Source organism: Oryzias melastigma, unplaced genomic scaffold (assembly GCF_002922805.2).
Source record: "Oryzias melastigma strain HK-1 unplaced genomic scaffold, ASM292280v2 sc00316, whole genome shotgun sequence".
Lineage (NCBI taxonomy): Eukaryota > Metazoa > Chordata > Actinopteri > Beloniformes > Adrianichthyidae > Oryzias > Oryzias melastigma.
In genome coordinates, this window is record NW_023416922.1 from 154,779 (window position 1) to 178,456 (window position 23,678).

General features: G+C 38.5%; 2 protein-coding genes across 2 annotated transcripts in view; one reads left to right on the forward strand and one right to left on the reverse strand.

Annotated features, from left to right (window-relative positions):
* Positions 1 to 5,117, forward strand: part of LOC112138254 (gastrula zinc finger protein XlCGF57.1) — a 6,016-nt gene extending 899 nt beyond the window's left edge. The window contains exon 2 of the mRNA XM_024260817.2: positions 2,691 to 5,117. Within this exon, the coding sequence (XP_024116585.1) occupies positions 2,819 to 4,390 (1,572 nt within the window). The 5' untranslated portion in view covers positions 2,691 to 2,818 and the 3' untranslated portion in view covers positions 4,391 to 5,117. The remainder of the gene's footprint in view (positions 1 to 2,690) is intronic.
* Positions 5,118 to 11,350: 6,233 nt separating this feature from the next.
* LOC112138256 (gastrula zinc finger protein XlCGF57.1-like) lies at positions 11,351 to 15,363 on the reverse strand. The gene has a single exon (XM_024260820.2). The coding sequence runs from the start codon at positions 15,082 to 15,084 to the stop codon at positions 13,867 to 13,869; it is 1,218 nt and encodes a 405-aa protein (XP_024116588.1). The 5' UTR covers positions 15,085 to 15,363; the 3' UTR covers positions 11,351 to 13,866.
* Positions 15,364 to 23,678: the final 8,315 nt, after the last annotated feature.

Consider the following 23,678-nt stretch of genomic DNA (forward strand, 5'->3'; position numbering starts at 1 on the left):
TTGATTGTTTCTTTTAATGTTTTATGTAAAGCACTTTGAATTGTCTCTGTACATGAAATGTGCTATACAAATAAACTTGCCTTGCCATCTTAACGATAATTATCTTTAAACTTGAGGTCTTTAAGCTATATTCTAACTAAATAAAGACAATAGTTTATTAATCTCTTAATGAATCTGCAGCTTTTCTCCTTCATTTGTTTCTGGCATTAAAACAAGACTTAAATCAGAGGTAATCTGAATCAACAACAGAAAACTCTTTAAAACCCTGCAATTCTTTTTTAAAGCATATATTTAATAAAACATGTATAAAATATTTCAAAAGCTATTTGCAGACATAAACACACTCAAAATATTTGCGGCCCAATATTGAGGCCCATTTATTAAAGCAAAACACTAATAACATTTTGAACTGAAGATATTCCTATATAAAACCTGAGGATGCCCATAGAAACAAAGAAAATAAATAAAAAGGGGGAATTTTATATTTTTTAAAAGGGAGAATAGCAGGAGATGTTAGAATGTACATCAGTACTTTCATTCTTTCACTACCTACATCCACTGCACATGTACAGACCGATACTTCATATTGTTCAGTTTGGGGGAGAACCCATAAATCTGTGTCACTTCTTTAATGTTGTTTTGCTGTTTGTTGCTGTTTTTATTTTGCTTTAAGTTACATTTAATTGTAGCTTAATGCAGATAATGTAATGCTACACTTGTAAACTTAGCTCTGGACTTTTAGGTGAGCTCCTTCACTTCTGGGACTCGTAGTTTTAAATTGTTCCATAACTCCACGGCAGATCCGTACCGACACACAGCCTCTCTGTCTGTGGGGTGAATGTTTCATAATCCGCTCTTCGAACCGGACGACGTGATCCCGGCGCAGAATATGAATGAAGCCTCGGACGAGCGGTTCATTTCCAGTGTAAACTCATTATCCGCGCCGTTCCACGCGGCGTTTGGTTAGAAGAACACAGATTATGAAACGTTCACTATGCAGACAGAAGCGCCGTAGACACGGATCTGCTGCAGATCTTCTGGTTCATCTCCAAACAGCGCAGTAATGACAGCCGCGGCAGCGCTAGCTGCTAGCGCCGATGTTAGCTTAGCTAGACGAAGCTCTCTGTTCAGCGTGATCAAACTCAGTCTCAACATGCTTCATCTTCAGGTGATCATTTATCGCCATCGTGCTCTCATGGAACACAAGTTCTGTCTTACAGAAATTACATTGACACTTTTTCCTCTTTTATTTTCCTTATGTTTCCCACACTTTTTAGCTAGCGTGTTGTTATGAGCCTACTGGGAACTTCCTGTTACGTCAATGCCGACCGGATTAGCACCACTGCACATGTGTGACAAAGAGAATGGCAGACCCGGCATTAGAAAGCGCGAACCGTAGTTTTAAGATCAAAACAAGGAAAAAAACAAACAAAAAACGACGCTTCGACGACCAAATTATTCGTCGACTATTTTAATAGTCGAATAGTCGTCGATTAGTCGAATAATCGTGGCAGCCATAATGGCAATAGAGGGAAACTACATCATAAAACATCCAGGTCACTGCATCGAGCTCCAGCCAGAGAACGCGGCGGCAGTAACAGACTGTCAAACTATCCACAGTGTATCCCGCTTTTTTCTGTCTTTAATGTTTTAAAAAAACAAAAGTTCATTGGAAATGATAAATCTCTATTTCATTTATTACTGTAGTTCAGCAGAGGAGGAAAAGATTTGGTCCTGACAAAAAATGAACATGAAAGTGTTATGGAAATTTTATTTTTGATGTTTTTGATTTTATTTTACTGAACGTTGATTGAAGTTTTGAATTTAAAATGTCCTTCACTTGGGCTTTTGTTAGGCATTTTAGGTTACAGTATTTTATTGTTAAAGTTTATCTCAATACAATGTTACAAAATAAAGTATTTCGGATGAAAACTATTAGTTTTGCCATTCTTGTTTTCATAATTAATGTAGAACTGCCAAATTCCATGAAGCAAATTTTTTTTCCCTAAAAACAGGCCACATATTAATTTGCGATTAATCGCGAGTTAACTCTGGACAAAATGCAATTAATCGCGATTAAAAAAAATTTATCGTCTCACAGCTCTAATATAATTATTGTTACCTTGACATTAAAATCAAAATATTTGCGATTATATATTGGTTATTGGTTTACTGAAATTATTTTTCTGTTGTATCATTTTGTCATCATTCGGGTCTCTGTGGACCCTCTCTCAGTCTGGGCTCCTACAATCAGCCACCTCTCCCTCTTTCCCAGGAGCTGGTGGCGGCCGACATCAAATTCTCTATGCAGGAAAAACCCTGGAAGCTCCTCCCACATGCAGCAGGAGATTCAGGAACAGACTTTAAGATAACCATGAAGCTGTTACTTCAGCGCTTGTGAGAACATAGAGGATTTACAGGAATTTGACAAGAATTCCATAGATGTGAACGGACAATTGATTTAAGTTATGAGAGCCCGAGGTGTGATTATGTTTGACCTACTTAAGACTGAAAGAGTAACATCTTCTCTTACTGTCCAAACTTTGATAATAAACCAAGAGGTAACTTTTTCTGTTTATTTAAACTATAGAGCTAAAAAAGGGAGATTTAGATTATCTGCTTGGTGCTTGATAATACCAGAAACTTTAAAAGCATAAAAGGTCCACTCTTTTGTCTTTCTGTCCCCGCAGTCCTCCCCCAGTGTTATGCAAGTCGAGAGGAGGAATCTTCTAACCAGCAGAGGAATTTAGGTGTTGATCAAGAGGAACCAGAAGCTCCACAGATTAAAGAAGAACAGGAGGAACCAGAAGCTCCACGGATGAAAGAAGAACAGAAGGAACCAGAACCTCCACAGATGAAAGAAGAACAGGAGGAACCAGAAGCTCCACAGATTAAAGAAGAACAGGAGGAACCAGAAGCTCCACAGATTAAAGAAGAACAGGAGGAACCAGAAGCTCCACGGATGAAAGAAGAACAGGAGGAACCAGAACCTCCACAGATGAAAGAACAGGAGGAACCAGAACCTCAACAGGTTAAAGAAGAACAGGAGAAACCAGAAGCTCCACAGATTAAAGAACAAGAGGAACCAGAACCTTCACAGATTAAAGCAGAACTGGAGGAACCAGAACCTCCACAGATTAAAGAAGAACTGGAGGAACCAGAACCTCTACAAATTAAAAATGAGGTGGAGGAACCAGAACCTCTACAATTTGTAGAGGAACAGAAGCAACCAGACGCTCCACAGATTAAAGCTGAACATGAAGAACAAGAATTTATACGGATTGAGGAGAAACGGAAAGAATCTGAACCTCCACTCACAAAAGAGGAGCAAGACGATTTCTGCATCAGTCAGATTAAAGAGCAGCTTGATCTGAAACATACGATTGATACCTTGATGAAGATTCCTACTCATGAGGAAAATGATCAAAATGAAGCAGATCTAAACAATCAGCAGAATTTTAATTTACCCAATAGTCGGGATGAAGAAGGAAACCCACATGAAGAATCAACATCAACTACAGTTGAAGAGACAGACCCACAGAACAGAGATCAGAGGAAGAAAAGAGACAGAAGTCATGTCCAAAGTGTGGCCAGCTCTCACATGTCAGAAAGTCAGTGCGACTCTGATGTTAGAAAGAAGTTCAAGAATGAAACCTTTGTTAAAAAAGACCAACAATCCCCAAACGAAAACAGACTTTATTTTGTAAAGGCTGGTGAAAACCCAGGAATTGTTAGTAATCACTTTTTCTACTTGAAAAAAGAATCTGATGGAAGTCTTTATTTGTGTACAAAAAGTGGTGAAAGTTTTGGTCACTTGTCCGAGTTCAGAAATCACGTGACAACTCACATAGAACAGAAGCCTTTTTCTTGTTTGCAATGTAATCAACTGTTTAATGACGTAGTTCATTTAAGGAACCACCTGAGAACTCATAGCGTAGAAATGACTTGTACACAATGTAACAAAAGTTTTTGTTCCGTAAGTAGTCGCAAAAGACACATGAGACTTCACGTGGGAGAAAAGAGTTTTTCTTGTAAACAATGTGACCAAAAATTTTCTTACCAATGTAATCTCAAAAGACACATTAGATGTCATACTGGGGAAAGGCGGTTTGTTTGTCAACTATGTGCAAAACGTTTTAGTGAAGGGTTTCAACTCAGAGCACACATGAAAATGCACACAGGAGAAAAGCCCTTTTCATGTAAAGAGTGTGCAAAATGTTTTAGAGAAGCGTTTCATCTCAAAAGCCACATGTTAAGTCATACAGGAGAGAAGCCCTTTTTGTGTAAAGAATGTGATAAACGTTTTACTCAGGCAGGTAGTCTCAAAAAACACATGAGACTTCATACAGGAGAAAAGCCTATTCGAAACAAGTCATTAAGAACTGTATGAAATGCTTAAAACTAATCTGCTCTTCCTTACTGAGACTTCATAGTCTCACTCCAACTATATTTTTTCTATTGTATACTTTGCATCCCTTCACCGCCAGGGTTACCCTATTTTAAAAAAAAGGGCTATTTCAGAGAACCTTGCCTCTACAAATGTCCCTACAATTGGAGCGGTAGGGGAATAGTTCTGTTTTGAACATAATATTCTAAGATAAAAAAAATTGTTTTCATAATCTATAAGCGACAATGATCACATTTTGCAAAATTAGGGATTGTGTACTTAATTTCATATATTGAATTGATAGACAAAATTGTTTAACTTGTTCATCAAAGCCATTTGTTTCGATATACCTCTTAATAAAAATGTGTTATTTTTAATCAGGAAGTTTTGATTTGATTTTAAGGAAATTTTTATCATTTTTTTGTTGGTTGAATTTAATTTGAAGATTTTTGTACTTTTATTATATTTCTTAAAAGTTGTTGAGTTAACCTTTGTGGTTGTAGTTTATACTGAGACAATGTTGTTTAAGTCTATGTGTTGCCATGACAACATAAAAATATTTTTACACATCTCTAATTTTAGCACACCTTTAAATGTAATTGTGAATTTTCTGGGGTTTTTTTTCAATATAAAATCATTGCAATTTATTTTTTGTTGTGAGGAAAAAACAGTTAAGTGAAAAAAAGATTTTTCCAAAAATGTATTAATAAAGAGGTGGATAAAGAAACAGTCTGGTGTTTGTGTTGTTGTGATTCCTGTTTTCTAGTAGAGATTAGAAGTGTTTCTCTGATCTTTTTAGTTCTCAGTGTTCTGTTTCAATCTTTCCTGTGAAGAATAAAGTGGACGTGAACATCAGTCAGAAATGTGGAGTCTTTCCCACAGTGTGGCTTTCTGCTGTTTGTTGGTTCTTTGCAGGTTCCAAAGCTGGACTCCTCAAGTCCAGTTCTGACTGCTGAGCTCAGAACACAGAGCTCCATCCAATCGTGTGATTGTTTCATCAGTCATATTGCTTCATATCAGTCTTGAAGCAACGTCCAGATGTTATAAAGGAAATGAAAACAGTAGAAAAAAGTAGGAGTGTGAAGATATTGTCCACTCACTCACTGAAAACACTTTTTTTTCCTATTCTGCAGAGAGACATGTCATTATCTAGAGGAAGAACAGAACCAGTGGATTGGATAACACAAAGTTTAAGTCTCACTCGCTGAATGTGTAAAATTTGTTCTCCACGTTTGACCCCTCCCCTGGGGAGTGGTGACCTGCAGACACAGGTGCGTTTGTGATATATCCCCCTATCCCAGGGGTCGGCAACCCAAAGTGTTGAAAGAGCCACTTTGGACCAATACAATAAAAAACAAATATGTCTGGAGCCGCATAGATTGAAACGGCTTATAAGAGTCTTACACTGTAAGTAACACATGGAGAATGTGTCAAATAAACAATTATTTAAACGATTATTTCTCCTGCTGCGTGTCCTCGTGTCATATAAGCTTCATTTTTGGCCTCATGACGAGTTGGTGAGACAATGCAGTGTCTTACTATCTGACAAAAGCTGAATGGCCTCATAATGAACATACAAGTTTTTATATAGACATCCCTCAATGACACAACGAGAGGGGGGTCCTGATCAGTCTCTCCCTCATTCTCACTCCAGGTGCAGGAAGAATTCAAACATAACAGGACAAAATCATAAATGTTCAACAGTCAGACAACAAAACACATTGAGGAAAACCCAAACTTAAATCCAATTCCAGTCAGACAGGCAAAAGAATGGGTAACCCACAATTCCTTGCGCTGCCAGACCGACAGCAAGCAGCGTGTCTGAGATCATCACTACAATATGAATGAATTACAGTTTGTTTCATTGCTTTGATGAAATTAAAGAAATGCAATAAAGAAATACGATTTTTGATGTTATTTTTATTTAGAGGATTTGAAAAAAAAAACAAAAATGTAACGTGCACCTTTAAGGTGCTTCCACACTGGCCGCGTCAATCAAGAGAACACTTTCAATGAAGAGTCAATATAAACGCGTGCACACCTAAATTCCTGCCCTCCAAGTCTGGAGCGCGCGTGAGTCTTATAGTCAGACATTTAAAAGGACAGAGTTGTGAAAACAAAAGTCTTCAGAAAGATTTGGGGGATTTTCAACACTTTTACTTTAGGTTCTCCCTGTTGTAGATGCAGATGAGCGCTAATGAACAGTAAAAATACAATCGAAGGAGAATCTCCTCCCCGCCACGCACCGCACGCGGCCGGTGTGTGAGACCTGCACATCGCCGCGCTCAGCAGGTGGTATCCACACCGGAGCAGCGCGGTCACGCACGCAGTGGCGGGGAGGAGATTCTTCTTCTATTCTTCTTCTACTGTTCATTAGCGCTCATCTCATCTTGGTGTCATATTAACCTGAGCGGACACAAACCGTAATGATTCATTTCTCCTTCGTGATCACGTTTGGTACTTCTGTGCTTTGAAGCAGACTCCGCCCACAAGCAGCTCCCGCGCTGAATCTTCAATCCGGTTCAAGATTTCCACGCACAGTTACAGCTCTGAGCTGCCGCGACTGTGCGTGGAAATCTTGAACCGGATTGAAGATTCAGCGCGCTCAATGCGTGCCGATTTGTACGTGGAGCTCGTGACCCGACTTCAAAACCCGCGTAGCAACGTGCGCTCACGTGCGCTCCAGACGCACGGGCAGGAATTCTGCTGTGCGCTGACTCAGACGGCGTGGAAGCATCTACACTCATCTCACAACAACTGGAAAACGTAAAGGATGTTTGTGTCATGTTTGTCCTCCTACAGAAATCGTATTAAAACAAAAATATTGTGGCAGCCTGACTGTTAATTTAGAAATAGTTCCTTGTTAGTGGGTGGAGTTAGTGTCTGTTCTTGTGTTGCATTATGGGACTTGAGTGTTTTACCGGCACCATGAGTGAGAGTGGTGTGTGTATGAGTCAGGGTCCTCACAGTGTAGGTTGTTCTGTGGTTCTGTGCTGTTAAATGGATGGTGGACAAAATGTTGACACTATCCGATTCACATGGCCTACGTGTACGGTTCTTCCTCCAATCGCTTGGGTTGTGCAATGAATGGGACACAAGTGATCTCTGGATTCAAACTTGCCAGCTATCTGCTTAGTTCTGCTCCCACCCAAATCGCTACAATATATTTCCTTCTGACATCTTTTATTATTGTCAAACATTTTTGAAAAAGCGCCAATAAGCCGCAAGGGGGCGCTTAAAGAGCCGCATGCGGCTCCGGAGCCGCAGGTTGCCGACCCCCGCCCTATCCCCTTTAAGTTGAGTGTCAAGCAGGGAGGCAGTGGGTCCTTTTTTTTCTAGTCTTTGGTAGGACTTGAAGTCTCAAGGTGGAAACTTTACTGCAAGGCCACTGAGTGAGACTTTTTGTTCTACCAGCTTTATAGGTGGTCAACATGTTAAGACATTGATCATTCTGTATTTTATTCAATATGTTTGTCATATATATATATTAGTATCTGTTTAGCCCAGTAAGTTTAATCAGGAGTAATGTTTTCTCTCTCAGTACAGAATTAAAGATTAGGAAATAATAGTTGGCTGATTGTGAAAGGTTGACGGGCAGAGTTTATAACTGACATTTAGTAGAAACTGGAGGTTAATCTGAAGATTAAATGTCTTTTTAAGATAATCCATGAAGTTTATGCTGTGAATTGCATGTTCACTACAGGTTCCTTTTGACAGCACGTGTTTGTGGATGAAGAAAACAACAAAAAATGCTTATAATGAAATGGTTCTGTCCAACATTGGAGATTTTTACTCTCAGACACGGTGGGAGGAGCTCCTGGGAGGAGCTGCAGCCAGCCGGAACAACGAAGCAAAGGAATCCATCCCTCGTGTCTAAACTGTCATGTATCCAAGCCATTGGAATCTTCAGCAAAGAGAGTTTCAAAGTAGAAAAGACCTTAAAGAGGCACTCCAACAAAAATGCTCTTTTTTGTGTTTTTAAATGTGTTCTTGTTGCATTTTTCTGATGGAGGACAAATAGACAATTAGAAAGAAGCTGCATTTCTAAGCATTTCTTTCTTTAAATCACTTTGAGTCAGGAGCAGACACAAAGATACATTTGGAAAAAGCCTGAAGTTGCTCTTGTTTTTTAGAAAGAGTAGCCAGTTGGTCCGTGAAGGCAGCACCTCTGGCTCTGCGCTGCATTCAAGTTCTTCAGGAAAGTAGAAACCTGGGTTGGTGCTCTCAGCAGATCTTAGTCTTCCTCCCTTTGAACACTGTGTTGTTAGAACACACTTGCTTCAGTGGGACTGACTTCTGCATCTTAGCTGACTCATCGTCAAATCTGGCTCGTGACTCAGTTTGAGGCTTTACCAGGAAATCAAATCTTGTTTATGACTTCAAGTCAGATCCTCTTTCTGGAGAATCCACCAATTCAGATGTTGGTTTAATTCCAAAAGCTTTGATCTGATGACAGTATTCATGTGTCAGACACTGGACCACAGTAGTTATGTGACTTCTTCACCGACCTTAGTCATATTCCAGCGGTCAGTCTGGATTCTATTCAACCAACATCTCTGCTGCATCTGTCTGTGACCCTCAGACTGACCAGCAGAGGCGGACATACCATTGAGCAAAGGCAAACGTCTGGGGATCCTGATCTCTGGGGGCCCCGATCTGAAAATTCAATAAAAGTGTCTGAAATAAATGTTAGGCAATTATTATTTAACTCTGCTATAAAACAAACACTGCAAATCACTGACATCATGTGACTCATCATGTGAAAGTGTTTCATCCTCCCCCGTTCCTCTGCAGCAATGGTATATTCCAGTGGACAGCGAGAGACTTGCAAGCTAGGAGCAGAGACGGTGTTGCCAAATTGGGCTGCTTTTTCTTCGGACTTTGCAGGCAAAACTTGTTTTATGTGGATGGACATCATTGGGGTGGGTTTTGACAACTTGTAGTTCTTTTTTGAAACATTTTATCCAGGATGGTGCAGTTGGGGGTTCCAAAAATGTGAGTTATATGGTTGATTCTTAGCATTTTAATCATTTTCATCCTTAAAATCACTTTATTTTGCACATTTCATGGAGAGAGACAATTCAACATGATTTACATAAAACATTAAAAGAAACAAAAGAAATTGTAAACGTGTGATCATTAAAATAAAGTTAAAAGAAAGCAAAACGATTTTAATTTAAAACAAGCATAGATAGACAGTGCGGACGTAAACTTTTGAATACATATTAATCAAATGCAGCTGAAACTTTGAAAAAAAAAAGAATCAGTGGAGCTTTAATTCCAGTGTTTACATGGTAACTCAGCCATCAATTTATAAATGTAACTAATCTAAATTCACTAAATGTTAATTAAGTAATCCTTACTTTTTATTATTTTTCCCCTATTTGTCTTCAGCAGTCTTACACTGCTGGGTTTTGTTATTTTTGTTTGTGGTTTGACCTTAGTAATCTTAGTTTGTGGACGAACTCTGTTTTCCTTGGGCAGCCATTAGCAGGGAGCTGCTGGCTCCAACGGTCGACATGTCTGGGTCAGCAGTCTCCCCGACTTATTTTATGTTTGTCCAAGGAGCCACCATGGAGAGATAAAAGACCCCTGTCTTAAAATGTAAAATGTAAATGTAAAATAGCAATAAACATTATATTAAAAAGTATGAATAATGGTTCAATTTGTTAATCGTTAAATTTGATTTGTGAATCGAATCGCCACCTACGCAATGATCCACAGCACTATGTCCATCACTACACCCAGGTTTCTGGACTGGTTGGTACTTTTTAAATGGATAGATTAAAGTTCCGTGACGTCAAACCTTTTTCTTTAGCCCTAAAGACAGTAAACTCTGTTTTATTTTTGTTTAACCAAAGTGGGTTGTGGCACATCAAGTCATTAGTGTCCTCGATACATTTACAAAGAGCCATGTACAAGGCCTCAGTCTCCTGGTGTCAATGTAATATACAGTGCTCAGCATAAATGAGTACACACTCTTTAAAAAGTAACAATTTAATCAGTAGCTTAATGAACAAAAGAACAGTTTCCAAACTTTCCACAATTATGAGTTTTATTGTACACTTATTCAACTCCAAAACATGAAATTTTTATGTAACTCAAAGAAAAGAGTTGTCAGAATCCAGGCGAGGGTCAGGGCTGGTGGCTGGCAAACAGAGATGAAGCAGGTTCAGGTACACAGAAGATCAATTCCAGAATGAAATGCTCAGTAAGGTAGGCACAAACAATACTTTGCACTGAGTGAGGCTCTGGGTGCTGCTCAAGAAGCAGGTCAGATTGAAGACAGCTGAGCAGCATAAATGAACTGTGGGCAGGGGTAGCTAGGAGATGTAGGTCCGTCAGTACTATGGAGATGACACCCGCTGGTGGCCATAGGGGGAGACAGAGTGCTGTCAAACTGCCGCAAAGATGCTGTTTTGAGTAGTGGGCTGTTGTGATGCCTACCGTGCACAATTCGCTTAAGTCCATAATCGGAAGTCCTAATTGTTAACTTATTTGTTTTGTATTTGTCTTTTTGTGTTTTCTGCTTTCTCGTGAGGTCACATCACGTTGATGAAAAATAAGACCTATTCATCTTAATTTTTAAGATTTTTAAGGACTCTGCTTTCTGATTACATTGGTGCCAGTTTGTGACCGTTTAAACTTTTTTATCTGCTAAAAATTTGCTTTACATTGTAGCAGATGAGGCACGCATTATGCCAGCCGTATCGTAGGGGGCACTGGTGATCCCAGAGAATGAGACAGCGGGCTAAGGTTTAATAGAAAAACAAGTGCAGCTGTCCAGTTATTCTTTAATATTGTTTAGAATCCTTTTCTGAATGGAGGATTACGTGTCTAAACTAAGGAATTGTGGAGACGCGTCACTGGCAGTGATCTTCATTGAGGCGGAGAGACTTTTAAAACTGAAGAGTGAAAAGGAAGACTTCTACAGAGTATTAATATGTGTTTCTTCAGGAGCTGCACACAGACTTCATTTATAAGAAAAAGTAAATCAATAACAGTTTTTTCTATGGTAAACTATGTAAATGGAAAAAAATGTTGAAGTAAAATTTTGATCAAACTAAATGTTACCAGTCAGATGGTGAAAAAGATACTGTGTAGGTTTCATGTTTGCAAATCTGACTGATGTTCACGTCCGCTTTATTCTTCATAGTAAAGATTGGGACAGAACACTGAAAACTAAAAAGAACAGACAATGAGTTCTAATGTTTTATAGAAAACAGGAATCACAAGAACACAAGACAAACACCAGTCGGGCTCTTTATCTGAACTTTTATTAGAACATTTCTTCTTCACGAAATGGTTACTTGCTTACACGACTCAAAATATAAACTGCACTCAGCTTTAGTTTAAAACAATAAAATGAATCGTTCATTGACCACATAAAGTATTATATAAGTATTAGATTAGAGATGTCTCCAAAATATTTCTAGTGTTGTCACGGTAATACACAGACTTAAACAACTAGCAAACTATAATCACAATGGTCAACTAAGAAACTTTAAACCAAATAATAAAAATTACAGCACAAAAATACTACTGAGAAAAACCACCTAACATAAACTGAACATTACTTTTTGATTGTTCAGCAAAAAATCTTTAAAAATCAAATCAATAAACACCAGAGCAAAAAGGACTGATACTTTTAAACTGGTAAAATCCATTCAAGAAAACTCCATTGCTACGTTTACACTGGGGATGTAAGGTACATTCAAGGATGCACTAAATGGCCCTTCTTGAACGCACTATTAGCATAAGGTGTTCACACTGGACTGCTGATACCAGATACTAGTGTCTTTACCTGTAGTTGGAAGTGGCTTGGTGAGAAATGTCAAACTGCACATCTTGTTTCAGACTTTGTTTCACAGCTATATTTTAATATATGATTTATTGTCACTGCGGTTGCTTGAAATTCCGCTTTTATTAAAAGTCTATGTAAACGCTTGTAAACCCGCATTTCTGGTTTACGTGTTAAATCTATTGTCGCTACACAAGTCTTTCAGTCCATCTTCAGACTCTATATACAAACCGTAAAATCCCAGTGTTTGTATAGTATTATAAAAAAAAAAAAAACTTCTCCCTAGTGACACGTCCATCTAAAATAATTAATTTCATTGAACTTTGTAATTTTTTGACAGTCATTTTAAACAGTGATACTTATATTGGACATAATCTACATAAAGACTTCTTTTTATTTGATGTTTGAGATGATTCCATGGTTATAAATGATTAAAAAATACATTGTTGTACACAACAAAATATATAAAAACGATAAAAAAGAATATATTCAGCACATGTCAGACTTCATACATTTAATTCCCATGCATGTTTTACTAACTTGTGCCTACTTTTACCTGAATAACCGCTTTAATATCCTGTTAGAGGCTATCACCCTGTGGTTCTGTGTACATGTAATGAAAGTTCAGGGTGTTTCTACTGCTGATTTCAAGTTATTTTCATTGTTGGGTGTGGAGTGTCATCATCCTCTTGACAACAGATCATAGATTTTTTCATTTGGCTCAGATCAGAGGACTTTGCTGAAGGATCAAACACAGTAACATAATGTCAGTGAAGTAGATTTAGGTACCTCTATGAGTGTGGGAAGAAGTGTTTCAGAATGTATTGTACTCTACAAACTCGGGTTAAGAGACCAAAAAAGTGTTTGCAATTTTTTGAGAGCATTAGTTGATTATGATGGAACCCCAAGAGTTATGAGCAATAAGAACAATTTCTTTAAATATTTACATTTTCTGAGACACAATTGAGGGTCTGTGACAGACTGGCGACTTGTCCAGGGTGAACCCCGCCTTCGCCCATTAGTAGCCGGGTTAGGCTCCGGCACCTCCGTGACCCCGAAAGGGACAAAGCGGTCAGGAAGATGGATGGACAACTGAGGGTTGTTTATTTCCCAGATAACATAAAATCATCAAAATAACACAATTTTTCAATCTATTCAAACAACTTCTGTATTAAATCTCACTTTATTTCTTGATTAAGAAAAGTGGTACTTTTTCAACAACATTTTTCCCTTCTTATGTAAATCCCTTAGGTTCATTGGTGACTCTAAATTGCTCCTAGGTGTGAATGTGAGAGTGTATGTGTGTGATTGAGGCCCTGCGACAGACTGGCAACCTGTCCAGGGTGAACCCCGCCTTCGTCCATCAGTAGCCGGGATTGGCTCCGGCACCCCCGCGACCCCGGAAGGGACGAAACGGTCAGGAAGATGAATGAATGAATGAAGGTAAATCCCTAACATCTTTTACATTCTCAGCTGATTTTTCCGTCTTTCCCCAAGTTAATAGTTTGTAAAAAATCCTAAACAAGAAAAAGGCTGATCTCCTGTGCGAATTCTCATATGTAAATTAGGAGACTTTATATTCAACTTAAACCTCTATCAAGGTATTTGCAAGGAAAAAGGCTTCTCTCCTGTGTTTTTACGTGTTTTGAAATTATGCATGACTAAAACTGTAATCACATTATTTACAAGAAAAAGGCTTCTTTCTTGTGTGAGTTATCAGGTGTTTTCTTAGACCACCTGCAAACCTATAACTTTTTTCACATTGTTTACAAGAAAAAGGCTTCTCTCTTGTGTGAGTTCGCATGTGTGTTGTGAGAGCATAATTTCGACTAAAACTTTTATAACATTCTTTACACGAAAAAGGCTTCTCTCCTGTGTGATTTCTCATGTGGATTTTGAGAGTAGAATTTCGACTAAAACTTTTGTCACATTCTTTACAAGGAAAAGGCTTTTCTCCTGTGTGGGTTATCATGTGTGATTGGAGTCTATGTATGTAATGAAACCGTGTATCACATTCTTTACAAGAAAAAGGCTTCTCTCCTGTATGGATTCTCATGTGTGGTTTTAATTCACATCTTTGTCTAAAACTTTTATTACATTCTCGACAAGAAAATGGCTTGTCTCCTGTGTGAATTCTCATGTGTATTTTGAGGGTATTTTTTAGAGCAAAACTTCTATCACAGTCCTGACACTGAAATGGTTTATCTCCTGTGTGAGTTTTCATGTGTGTATTGAGGTTACTTTTTTGACTAAAACTTTTATCACATTCTTTACAAGAAAAAGTTTTCTCCTCTGTGTGAGTTCTCAAGTGTGAATCATATTGATGTTTTTGACTAAAACTTCTGTCACATTCCTTACAAGAAAAGGGCTTCTCCCCTGTATGAATTCTCAAGTGTGTTCTTAATTCACCTCTTCGTCTAAAACTTTTATTGCATTCTTGACAAGAAAAAGGCTTATCTCCCATGTGAATTATCATGTGGCTTTTGACCAAACACTTTAGACTAAAACTTTTGTCACATTCTTCACAGTAAAAAGGCTTCTGTCGTTTGTGAGTTTTCATGTGTGCTTTGAGATAAACTACAAGTCTAAAACTTTTATCACATTCTTTACAAGAAAAAGGCATCTCTCCTGTGTGAGTTATCATGTGTTTTTCAAGATAATACTTTTGACTAAAACTTCTGTCACATTTGTTACAAGAAAAAGTTTTTTCTCTTGTATGAATTCTCATGTGTGTTGTTAGATTGGATGTCTGACTAAAACTTTTATCACATTCTTTACAAGAAAAAAGATTCACTCCTGTGTGAGTTCTCATGTGTGAATTAAGATGAGATTTTTGACTAAAACTTCTATCACATTCTTGACAAGCAAATAGATTCCCCTTTTCATGGATTCTCATGTGAAATCTGAAATGAGACAAGGAACCAAAACTTCTACTGCATTCTTTACAGACTCTTGGGGTCTTCTTTTGTCTGTTCTGTTGGTCTTTCTCATTACCAGTTACATTAAAGCTCGGCCGTTTCTCTAGATCTGTTTCCCTGTTGTCATTTTCCTCATAAGTAGGAATCTCTATCAAGTTACCAGTTTCCTGCTTCAGATCAAGTTGCTTTTCATCTTGATTGATGCAGAGCTCCTCTTTGTCCTCTTTAATCTGTGATGGCTCTGGTTCCTCCTGTTCTTCTTTAATCTGTGGAGGTTCTGGTTCCTCATGTTCTTCTTTAATCTGTGGAGGTTCTGGTTCCTCCTGTTCTTCTTTCATCTGTGGAGGTTCTGGTTCCTCTTGTTCTTTAATCTGTGAAGGTTCTGGTTCCTCCTGTTCTTCCTTAACCTGTAGAGGTTCTGGTTCCTCCTGTTCTTCTTTAATCTGTAGTGTTTCTGGTTCCTCCTGTTCTTCTTTAATCTGTGGTGGTTCTGGTTCTTCTTGTTCCACTCTGAAGTACCTCTGCTGGTTGCAGAAATCCTCTTCAGTCACATAATGCTGGGGGAGGACTGCAGAGACACAAACGCAAGAAAGAACTCTTTTTTTAAAGGACTTCATGTTTTGTCAAACAGCAGTAAATATCAAAAACATCTAAGAATGAGTTAAACTGTTCAAATTTTCATTGTGTCAACAAGTAAATTCAAAGTTCACTCAAAGTTGAGACAGTAAAAAGCGGTTTTGGTCTTTCAGTCTTCAGTGAGTTAAACACCTAGTCAAAGAAACCCTTATCTTCTTGACCAGGGCTGCTCATTCCTGGTCCTAGAGAGCTACCACCCTGCCTGTTTTCCAGATGTCCAAGCCCTGCTAGCTGCTGATTAGCTCAGTCAGATGTCTTCACATTCTGATATAATGAACACACCTGGTCCAGGTAATCAGCAGCAAGAAGTGCAAGGATATCTGGAAATCAGGTAGGGTGGTAGTTTAGGGTGGTAGTTCTCGAGGACCAGGAATGGGCACCCCTGCTCTTGACTCATGAATTTTTTGACACTGATGTGTTCATATTCAAAATAAGTTGAGCTGGTTGATTTGACTATAGTGCATAAAATAGACTTAGTTTTATGCTTCACTGCAAATTTGCACAAGCATCAATATATGAAAAAAAAAAAAAAATCATGTTTCCATTTCCAGTGTGAAGGGCTTTTTAGTCATACAGTAACAGTAATTTCCAGTATTTTCACAATTTTCACAGACGAAACTCATAACCACTTTTGTTAACCAAAAAAAAAAAAACATACTATAAACATAAAACTCATTATTATTGCCCTTTCATTGCAGAAAGTGTGCACAATCTTGTGAAATGCAAAACAGCAGTTGCTGTTGTTGTGTAAGATAATATGAATGTTGCACTTTCAAAATGGGAACCAACACAAGGCGATCTTTGGAAACAGCAGCTGGACAGTGTTCCGTCTCTGACCTATCCTAAAAAGAAAAACTACTGCTTCCAAAAGGTTCCTACACTGGAAGTAAATCAAGTGGTAATGGAGAAATAAAGACTCAGGGATCTAGAAAGGGATCAATTTCATTGCACATGCAAATGGATGTGTTAATGGTTCGCCTAAAAAAAATCCATGGTCGCACCTGTGTGCACTAGGGGTGTGCCAAAATGTCGATATTGCGATATATACATATACATATATACAAGGAAAGACGTGTTTTTACTTTGTCTGAAAGTTTTGGAAGTATCCTAAAAAAGAAAGAAAAGAAGAAAAATTAAATGTTAGTTTTTAATATTCTTTAATAGTAATGAAGGTACAATATTTTGAAAAGACATACGTTTAACTTGAGCAAATTGACTAATGATACCGATGATATTTGCAGCAGAAAGTTGTAGGGGGGCGCAAAAAAGGAAATTCTTCATAGGGGGGCATAAGAGAAAATAAATGGAAAAAAAACTGGACTAGAGAAAACTATTTTGATTCAGTTTCAAATGTGTGTATTAACAGCACCTTCTTCATTTCTGAACTGAGATCAGCTCGCTCACTGAGATTCTGCTCACGAGCGTGCATCACTCACGCACGCGGAAGCAGTCAGTCTCTCACGCGAGGACTGTTTCTACTTGTGGAGGAGGAAAAAGCGTCCACGAGGGTCTGATTTGTCCGCGCGGAATGTTTGATTCGTGCGGGGAGATGTCTCATTTCGGCGTAGAGTTTTGACATAAATAAATCCCTATTTGTGTCTCCCATTCATTCTATGAGACATCCACAGATGGAGCTAGTAGCTCCTCCCACACGTGACATGGCGTCAGGAACACGCTTTTTGACAAGCAGCAAGCTGTAAATTTGCAACGTGGTTTCGCTGAGTGTGAAAGCATTTCCAGCGGCTTCATGGCTCCTCCTCCGCCCAGCTGACTGGAGGAATGAATGAATGAGTGAGTGAGGAGGCACTGGACAGCCTGGCCGATGTCCCCCCCCAGAGCCATATACCTCACCGTGATTGGTTTGTTCAGCTCTGCGCACAAAAAATGTCATAGGTTTCCATCTTGTGGGCCGCACTAACATTAATCTCTTATATATGAAGATGGGGGCGGCAAATTATCATCCCGGGGGCTGCAGATGGCCTACGGGCCGTGAGTTTGAGACCCCGCTCCAGAGTGACTCATACATGAAAAAGTATAATTTTACAAATGGCCACAAGAGGGCAGTCTAGACTTATGCAGCGATATCTCACTCCTTAACATTTAAAAATTTAAATGACAAACGTTAGCTTACAACCGGTTTTGTAAACTTTTTAGCAATGTTTTTTTTAAACATTTCCAAACCTTCCACTGAATTTTCCAAACTAAAAATAAACCCATTTCAGTCAGACTATTGTAGTTGGTGCTGCTAAATCCAACCAAGACACATATTGATGCATCCAAGTTTGTCGCCTGGCAGTTAAAATTGCAGCTGCTGTATCAACAGCCGTTTGCGTTGGTGTTAAAGAAACTGTAGTAACGTATGGAAACGTATTGCATTTAATTAAAAAAAAAACGTCATCTTAGTTTAATATTTTTTGTGATTTTAGTTCTAATATTTTAAAGTACTAAAGCAAAGATCTACAAACAATCAGAGCTTTAACCTCATCTCCTCATGAAAACTAAAAGATGACAGTAATCAAAAGTTGAGAAGCCACCATCGACGTTCAGTCAGGGTAGGCAATTGAGGCTGTGCCTCACCAGCAACATGTAGCTTAATACATAAATTAAATAAAATAAATATACTTTTTCAGTATAAAAATAAAAGTTTTTCTTTGGACATGTCTGTTCTATGATTACCATTTTTCAGTGTGGGTTTTCAACATTTCTTCAATAAAAAAAAATATATATATGAATTATCTGATGAAATGCAAACAATTGGCTGGTGAGGTAGCAACAGCCGTTGTGATAAAGGTAAATACTTTATTATTATAAGCGCTGTTTGAAGGTACAATTAAATTCTGTTTGACCTGCATACATGAAATCTGCTTTGCTGGAGTTTTCTGCAGGTCATCTTCAAGGAAGAAAACCAGAGAAAGGTTGAAGGGAGTTTTGCATGCAAACTAATGAGAACTGCTACTGGAACTCCCATGCTTGCAAAGAGAAGTTATCGTTGACCGTTAAAACCTAATCTTTTAGATTGATTCTTTTCTGTAACCTAGGCAACCAATATACTAATAACTGGGAAGTCTGTGGAGACTTGGGGCAGATTTGGTGACGATAAACCAACACTGGTCTCTGTGAGAAATTTAACTCAGACTTGAGTCTACTTTCTAAAGTTATTTGTCCTTGCAGAAATTACTTTTAACCCTGTGCTTCCTCTATGACGCACACACTGACTAGAGTTGCAGCTTATTGGACTTGTCTTAGATTCATATCAAAGACAAGTCCTTTATTATTAATCAGTACCAAAAATCTAAATATACCCAGACAATTATCATAAAAAATATAATCTACATAAATCAATACCAAAAATCCAAGCACATTTAGACCATCATCACCAGAAAAAAAAAATATCACCTGCACCAATAATCCAGAACATACCCAGATGGTTAATAATCATCTGAATATCTTCCAGACCCCCAGAGTCTAAAGTGCTTCACTAGATCAGCATAATATTTCAATAGGTGATCATTTAGATAAACAACCAAACCTTTCAGGTATTTTCTTAGTTTCATCAGAGCTATCTTGTGCTTTTGATTTACAAACTTGATCAGAATCGCTGGTTTATCTGAATTCTTTCTCAGAGGAAGCAGAAGACAGACCTCAACAGTATTTAGAGCTGAGGAAATCCTTTTAGGGGAATAAAAGCGAGGAATACTCCAACTTGACTCTCTGAGATAACAGAATTGAATCCACTGTGTTTTAGCAGCATTTTTGTAGCATTGCAGAACCAGTGCTACACCAAAAAACTGTGGCATGTCAGATGAGGTGCTGAATCTTCAGCCCCATTAGAGCTGCAGCTTTAATGGCGATGATATACAATAGTAGTAATCCAAAACATTCTAATGTTTTCAGGCTGTTTTTGTTACAAATTTATATAAAATGTGATCACCTGGAGGCAGAATTAGGAAATCTCTAGAACAGAAGTGTTCAACTCCATGGCAAACGGGGCAAAAATCCAATACAAACCTTATTGAACCCTCTAAAACTAAATTTTAAATTTTTTTTTAAAAAAAGTATGCTTTTTAACATAAATATGAATAATAAAAAAGCAGGAATATTATTCCAGAATTAATCAAACTAAACCTTAAATAACTTTCAATAGTTTACTCTCCATAAAAATATATTTGGTCAAAATTATCCAAGTTAGAAATAAACTAAACGTCAAAGGAAAACTTAAATTTCTTTACTTTTATGTCATTTTTATTTATAAAAAATACACTTGTAAATTTCCAGTGATCCACAGCCCTAGTGTTAAATTATAACTAAAAACAGCTTGAAAACATAACATTTTGGATTATTACTACTGGTATATAAAACCCAAACGTTCAGGACCACTGCGTTGACTTCTTTGAAACAGTTTTCTTCATCATCTTTACAAAAACAAGCGGTAAGAAGTGAACTTTCTCTCTGAACGGATGCTTTATTTAACCTATCGTGACGATCAGCAAATATTTCTCACTTTCCTTTTGTGAGGTAAATGAGTACATATTAATTAATTAGTCAACCCCCCACCTCACAATGTTAGGTTTATTTTTTTTTTACTTTATTTTTTTAATGAGTTATTCTCCTATTCCTAAGACACACATCAATGAGTACTGAATGGTGTATTCTTCTCTCTCACCATCAGGGGGAGCTTCCCTTTTTTGAGCAGCTCAGAAGAGCTGAGACTACCCAACCTGCTGTAAAATGAAACAGAGACAGAAGTTCATGACGGGCTGTGTTTGTGTTCCAGCTGCTCACTAGAGGCTTAACTTAAAAGGAAAAAAACCCACATTTGTCCAGGTCATTCTTTCAATTGGTGCTGCTGTTGAGGTCTGTGTCGGCTCAGGGAGTCATGTTCATGGGACAACAAGCCGCATCTCGTATCAAATAGTCTGCTTATTGTGAAAACATAATCTAAACTGAAGAAATAACAAGAATGAAGTACGAAATATTGGCTGAATATTTATTTCTTTTGCAAGCGACCATGGTATAAGTCAGGGGTCCGCAACCTTCAACAGTAAAAGAGCAATTTGAGCTTATTTTCTACTGATCAAAACCTAGAAGGAGCCGCATAGTTTAGCCTTTAAGAAATTTGGATTTGCATTCATGACCTTCTGTTTTTTTAATAACAAGAATGAATTATGTATATTTTTTGGAACAAACAAAAGCAAAACTAAAAAAAGAACCTCGCATCTCCCAAAATGCGATTTCTTATAACCAATGTTGTGAAGCAATAGATAAAAAGTGCTTTTAACTCATAAAAGATCAAACCATTTCAACTGTGGGTCTCTCCCAAATGAAGTGGACGGACGGGGGAGGAAGTGGAATCTACTGTATACGTTATTTTAAAAGTCATTCATACTGTGACATTATGTAACACACATTTTAATACAGATATATAAAATTCATACATTTTTTAAAATAGCCAAATAAAAATGGTGAACACAAAACATGATGAGGTGAGAACTGGTTTAATCGACGACTTTATGTTTTTGAAATCTGTTAGGATTACTTTTTTCCAGAGTAATTTCTATGAAGATCAAAAAATAAATAAATTTGTTTATTTGCGTGTGTATATGTATGTATGTATATATACATATATATGTGGTCAGGCCCTACTGCTGAACTTTAGAAACCTTTGTGGCCCATGTGTTGAAAAGTTTGCCCACGCCTTGTTTTTTGTGCAGGTCTAACCACAGATGATTTGAAATCTTGTTTATTTTTACATTGGTGTTCCACTACTTTATATAAATACTTACAAAATACACAGTTTTCCTTCATTTAGGGTCAATCATTTCTGATCGCCATCATCTCCAAAGGCAAGAACCATCAGGACACTGTTTCCCACAATGCATTGTTTTGTAGTCTTCAAGGCAACTTGCAGTCACCGCAGTGCCAGATTTCTCATCATGATTTATAATGATTGACATGTGACGCCCGAGGAAAAAAAAGACTACCCAACATGCACCGTAATCAAGGCAGTCTGCGCAGCGCCGTGTCCACCTGCATTATCTCAAACACAACTACTACCGGTGCAACAAAATGGTGGCAATGTTGGAGCTATCCAGTCGCACAGATTGCAGCTAGATAGCAGCTCAGAAGAGCAAAAACCACTCATGAATGTATTTGACTGCAGTAAACATACCTATGTGGTGGAGCTGAAGCTGCGGGTTCCAGGTGATATCCAGCAGTCTGCGCTGACCACAGAGCTCCTCATTCTCATTCTGGACGATGGTTCCTTCACAGAGTCTGAAGGTTTCTTCAGCAGCAGAAAGTTGTTCTCTGACAGACTCTTTCTGAGCAAATGAAGACATGGTTCCTGCAGCTGCAGATGATCTTCAGCTCCAACAAACACCAAAGTCCTCTGAACAGCAGCAGCTCCGATCATCTGCTAGTCTCACAATCACAGAAAAAAGCTCCAAACAGAAACTTTTCTCCTGCTTTGAGATTTCCCTGAAAGTTCCTGTGATCCTGCAGGAATCAGTTCTGCTCAGCCTGCAGACAAACAGAAAAGACTCTGGAAGCTTCCACATGGAAACTTCCAGACAAAGGAATCCAAGCAACAACATCTGATTGGTTCCTTTTGGAGGGAAAGCTGCAGCAGTCTTTCTGTGATTGGTTCAGCCGTCCCTCCCCCACTAGTCCACTGCACAGGGGTCAACATTCCAGGGGGGGTTGCTCATCTCATCTTCAGTCTCTTTCTATTGTTTCTGCCTCATTGGCTCTTTCAAAATAAAGGCTTGATTAACTAGTAACATTTCAACAGAAAAAGATGAAAATATACAGAAATACAAACAATGAAATCTTATCAGCAGGAAACCTACAGTTTCTGCACACATGTCACTAGCTGTGTTTCCATTATACATTTCCAGTAACTATGTTAACTTTGTTAGTAACTAGGTTATTTGCATTAACTGGGTGGGTCTCACTGGGCCAGTACTAAACTGGTTCCAAACATACTTAGAAAACAGGAAATATTTTATGTCAATTGGTAACTTCACATCTGAGCCAACAGAAATTACATGTGGAGTGCCCCAAGGCTCCATCCTGGGACCACTACTATTTAACATCAACATGCTCCCACTGCCTCCGACAGACTGGCGACCTGTCCAGGGTAAACCCTGCCTTCGCCCATCACGGATAGGCTCCGGCACCCCCACGTCCCCGAAAGGGAGAAAGCGGACAAGAAGATGGATAGATGGAAGCTCCCACTGGCCCAGGTTATAAAGAACAACAATATTAGTTACCATAGCCACGAGGGGGCCCAAGCCAGGGTATCATTGTGCCGGTCCCAAGCCCGGATAAATACAGAGGGTTGTGTCAGGAAGGGCATCCGATGTAAAATCTTGCCAAATCAAATATGCGAATCAGACCTTGGTGAAGAAGATGAAGAAAGAGTGGGCAAAGGCAGAGAAGAGGACAAACTGGTGGAAGCTGAAAAAAGAAGATTGTTGCATGACTTTTAAGAAACAGTTGAAACAGGCTCTGGGTGGTCAGGAGGTACTCCCAGATGACTGGATAACTACAGCTAATGTGATCAGGGAGACAGGTAGGAGTGTACTTGGTGTGTCATCAGGAAAGAGAGTTGATAAGGAGACTTGGTGGTGGAATGAGGAGGTGCAGGAGTGTGTACGGAGTAAGAGACTAGCTAAGAAGAAGTGGGACACTGAGAGGACTGAGGAGAGTAGACAGGAGTACAGGGAGATGCAGCCTAAGGTGAAAGTAGAGGTGTCAAAGGCCAAACAAAGAGCTTATGATGACTTGTACGCTAGGTTGGGTAGTAAAAAGGGAGAGACTGACCTGTACAGACTAGCAAGGCAGAGCGATCGAGATGGGAAGGACATGCAGAAGGTTAGGGTGATCAAGGATAGGAATGGTAATGTGGTGACAGGTGTCAGTGGTGTAATGGAAA

Excerpts from the sequence above, each read along its gene's own strand:
- LOC112138256 (XM_024260820.2), bottom strand. The coding sequence starts at position 15,084 with ATGAGAATCCATGAAAAGGGGAATCTATTTGCTTGTCAAGAATGTGAT.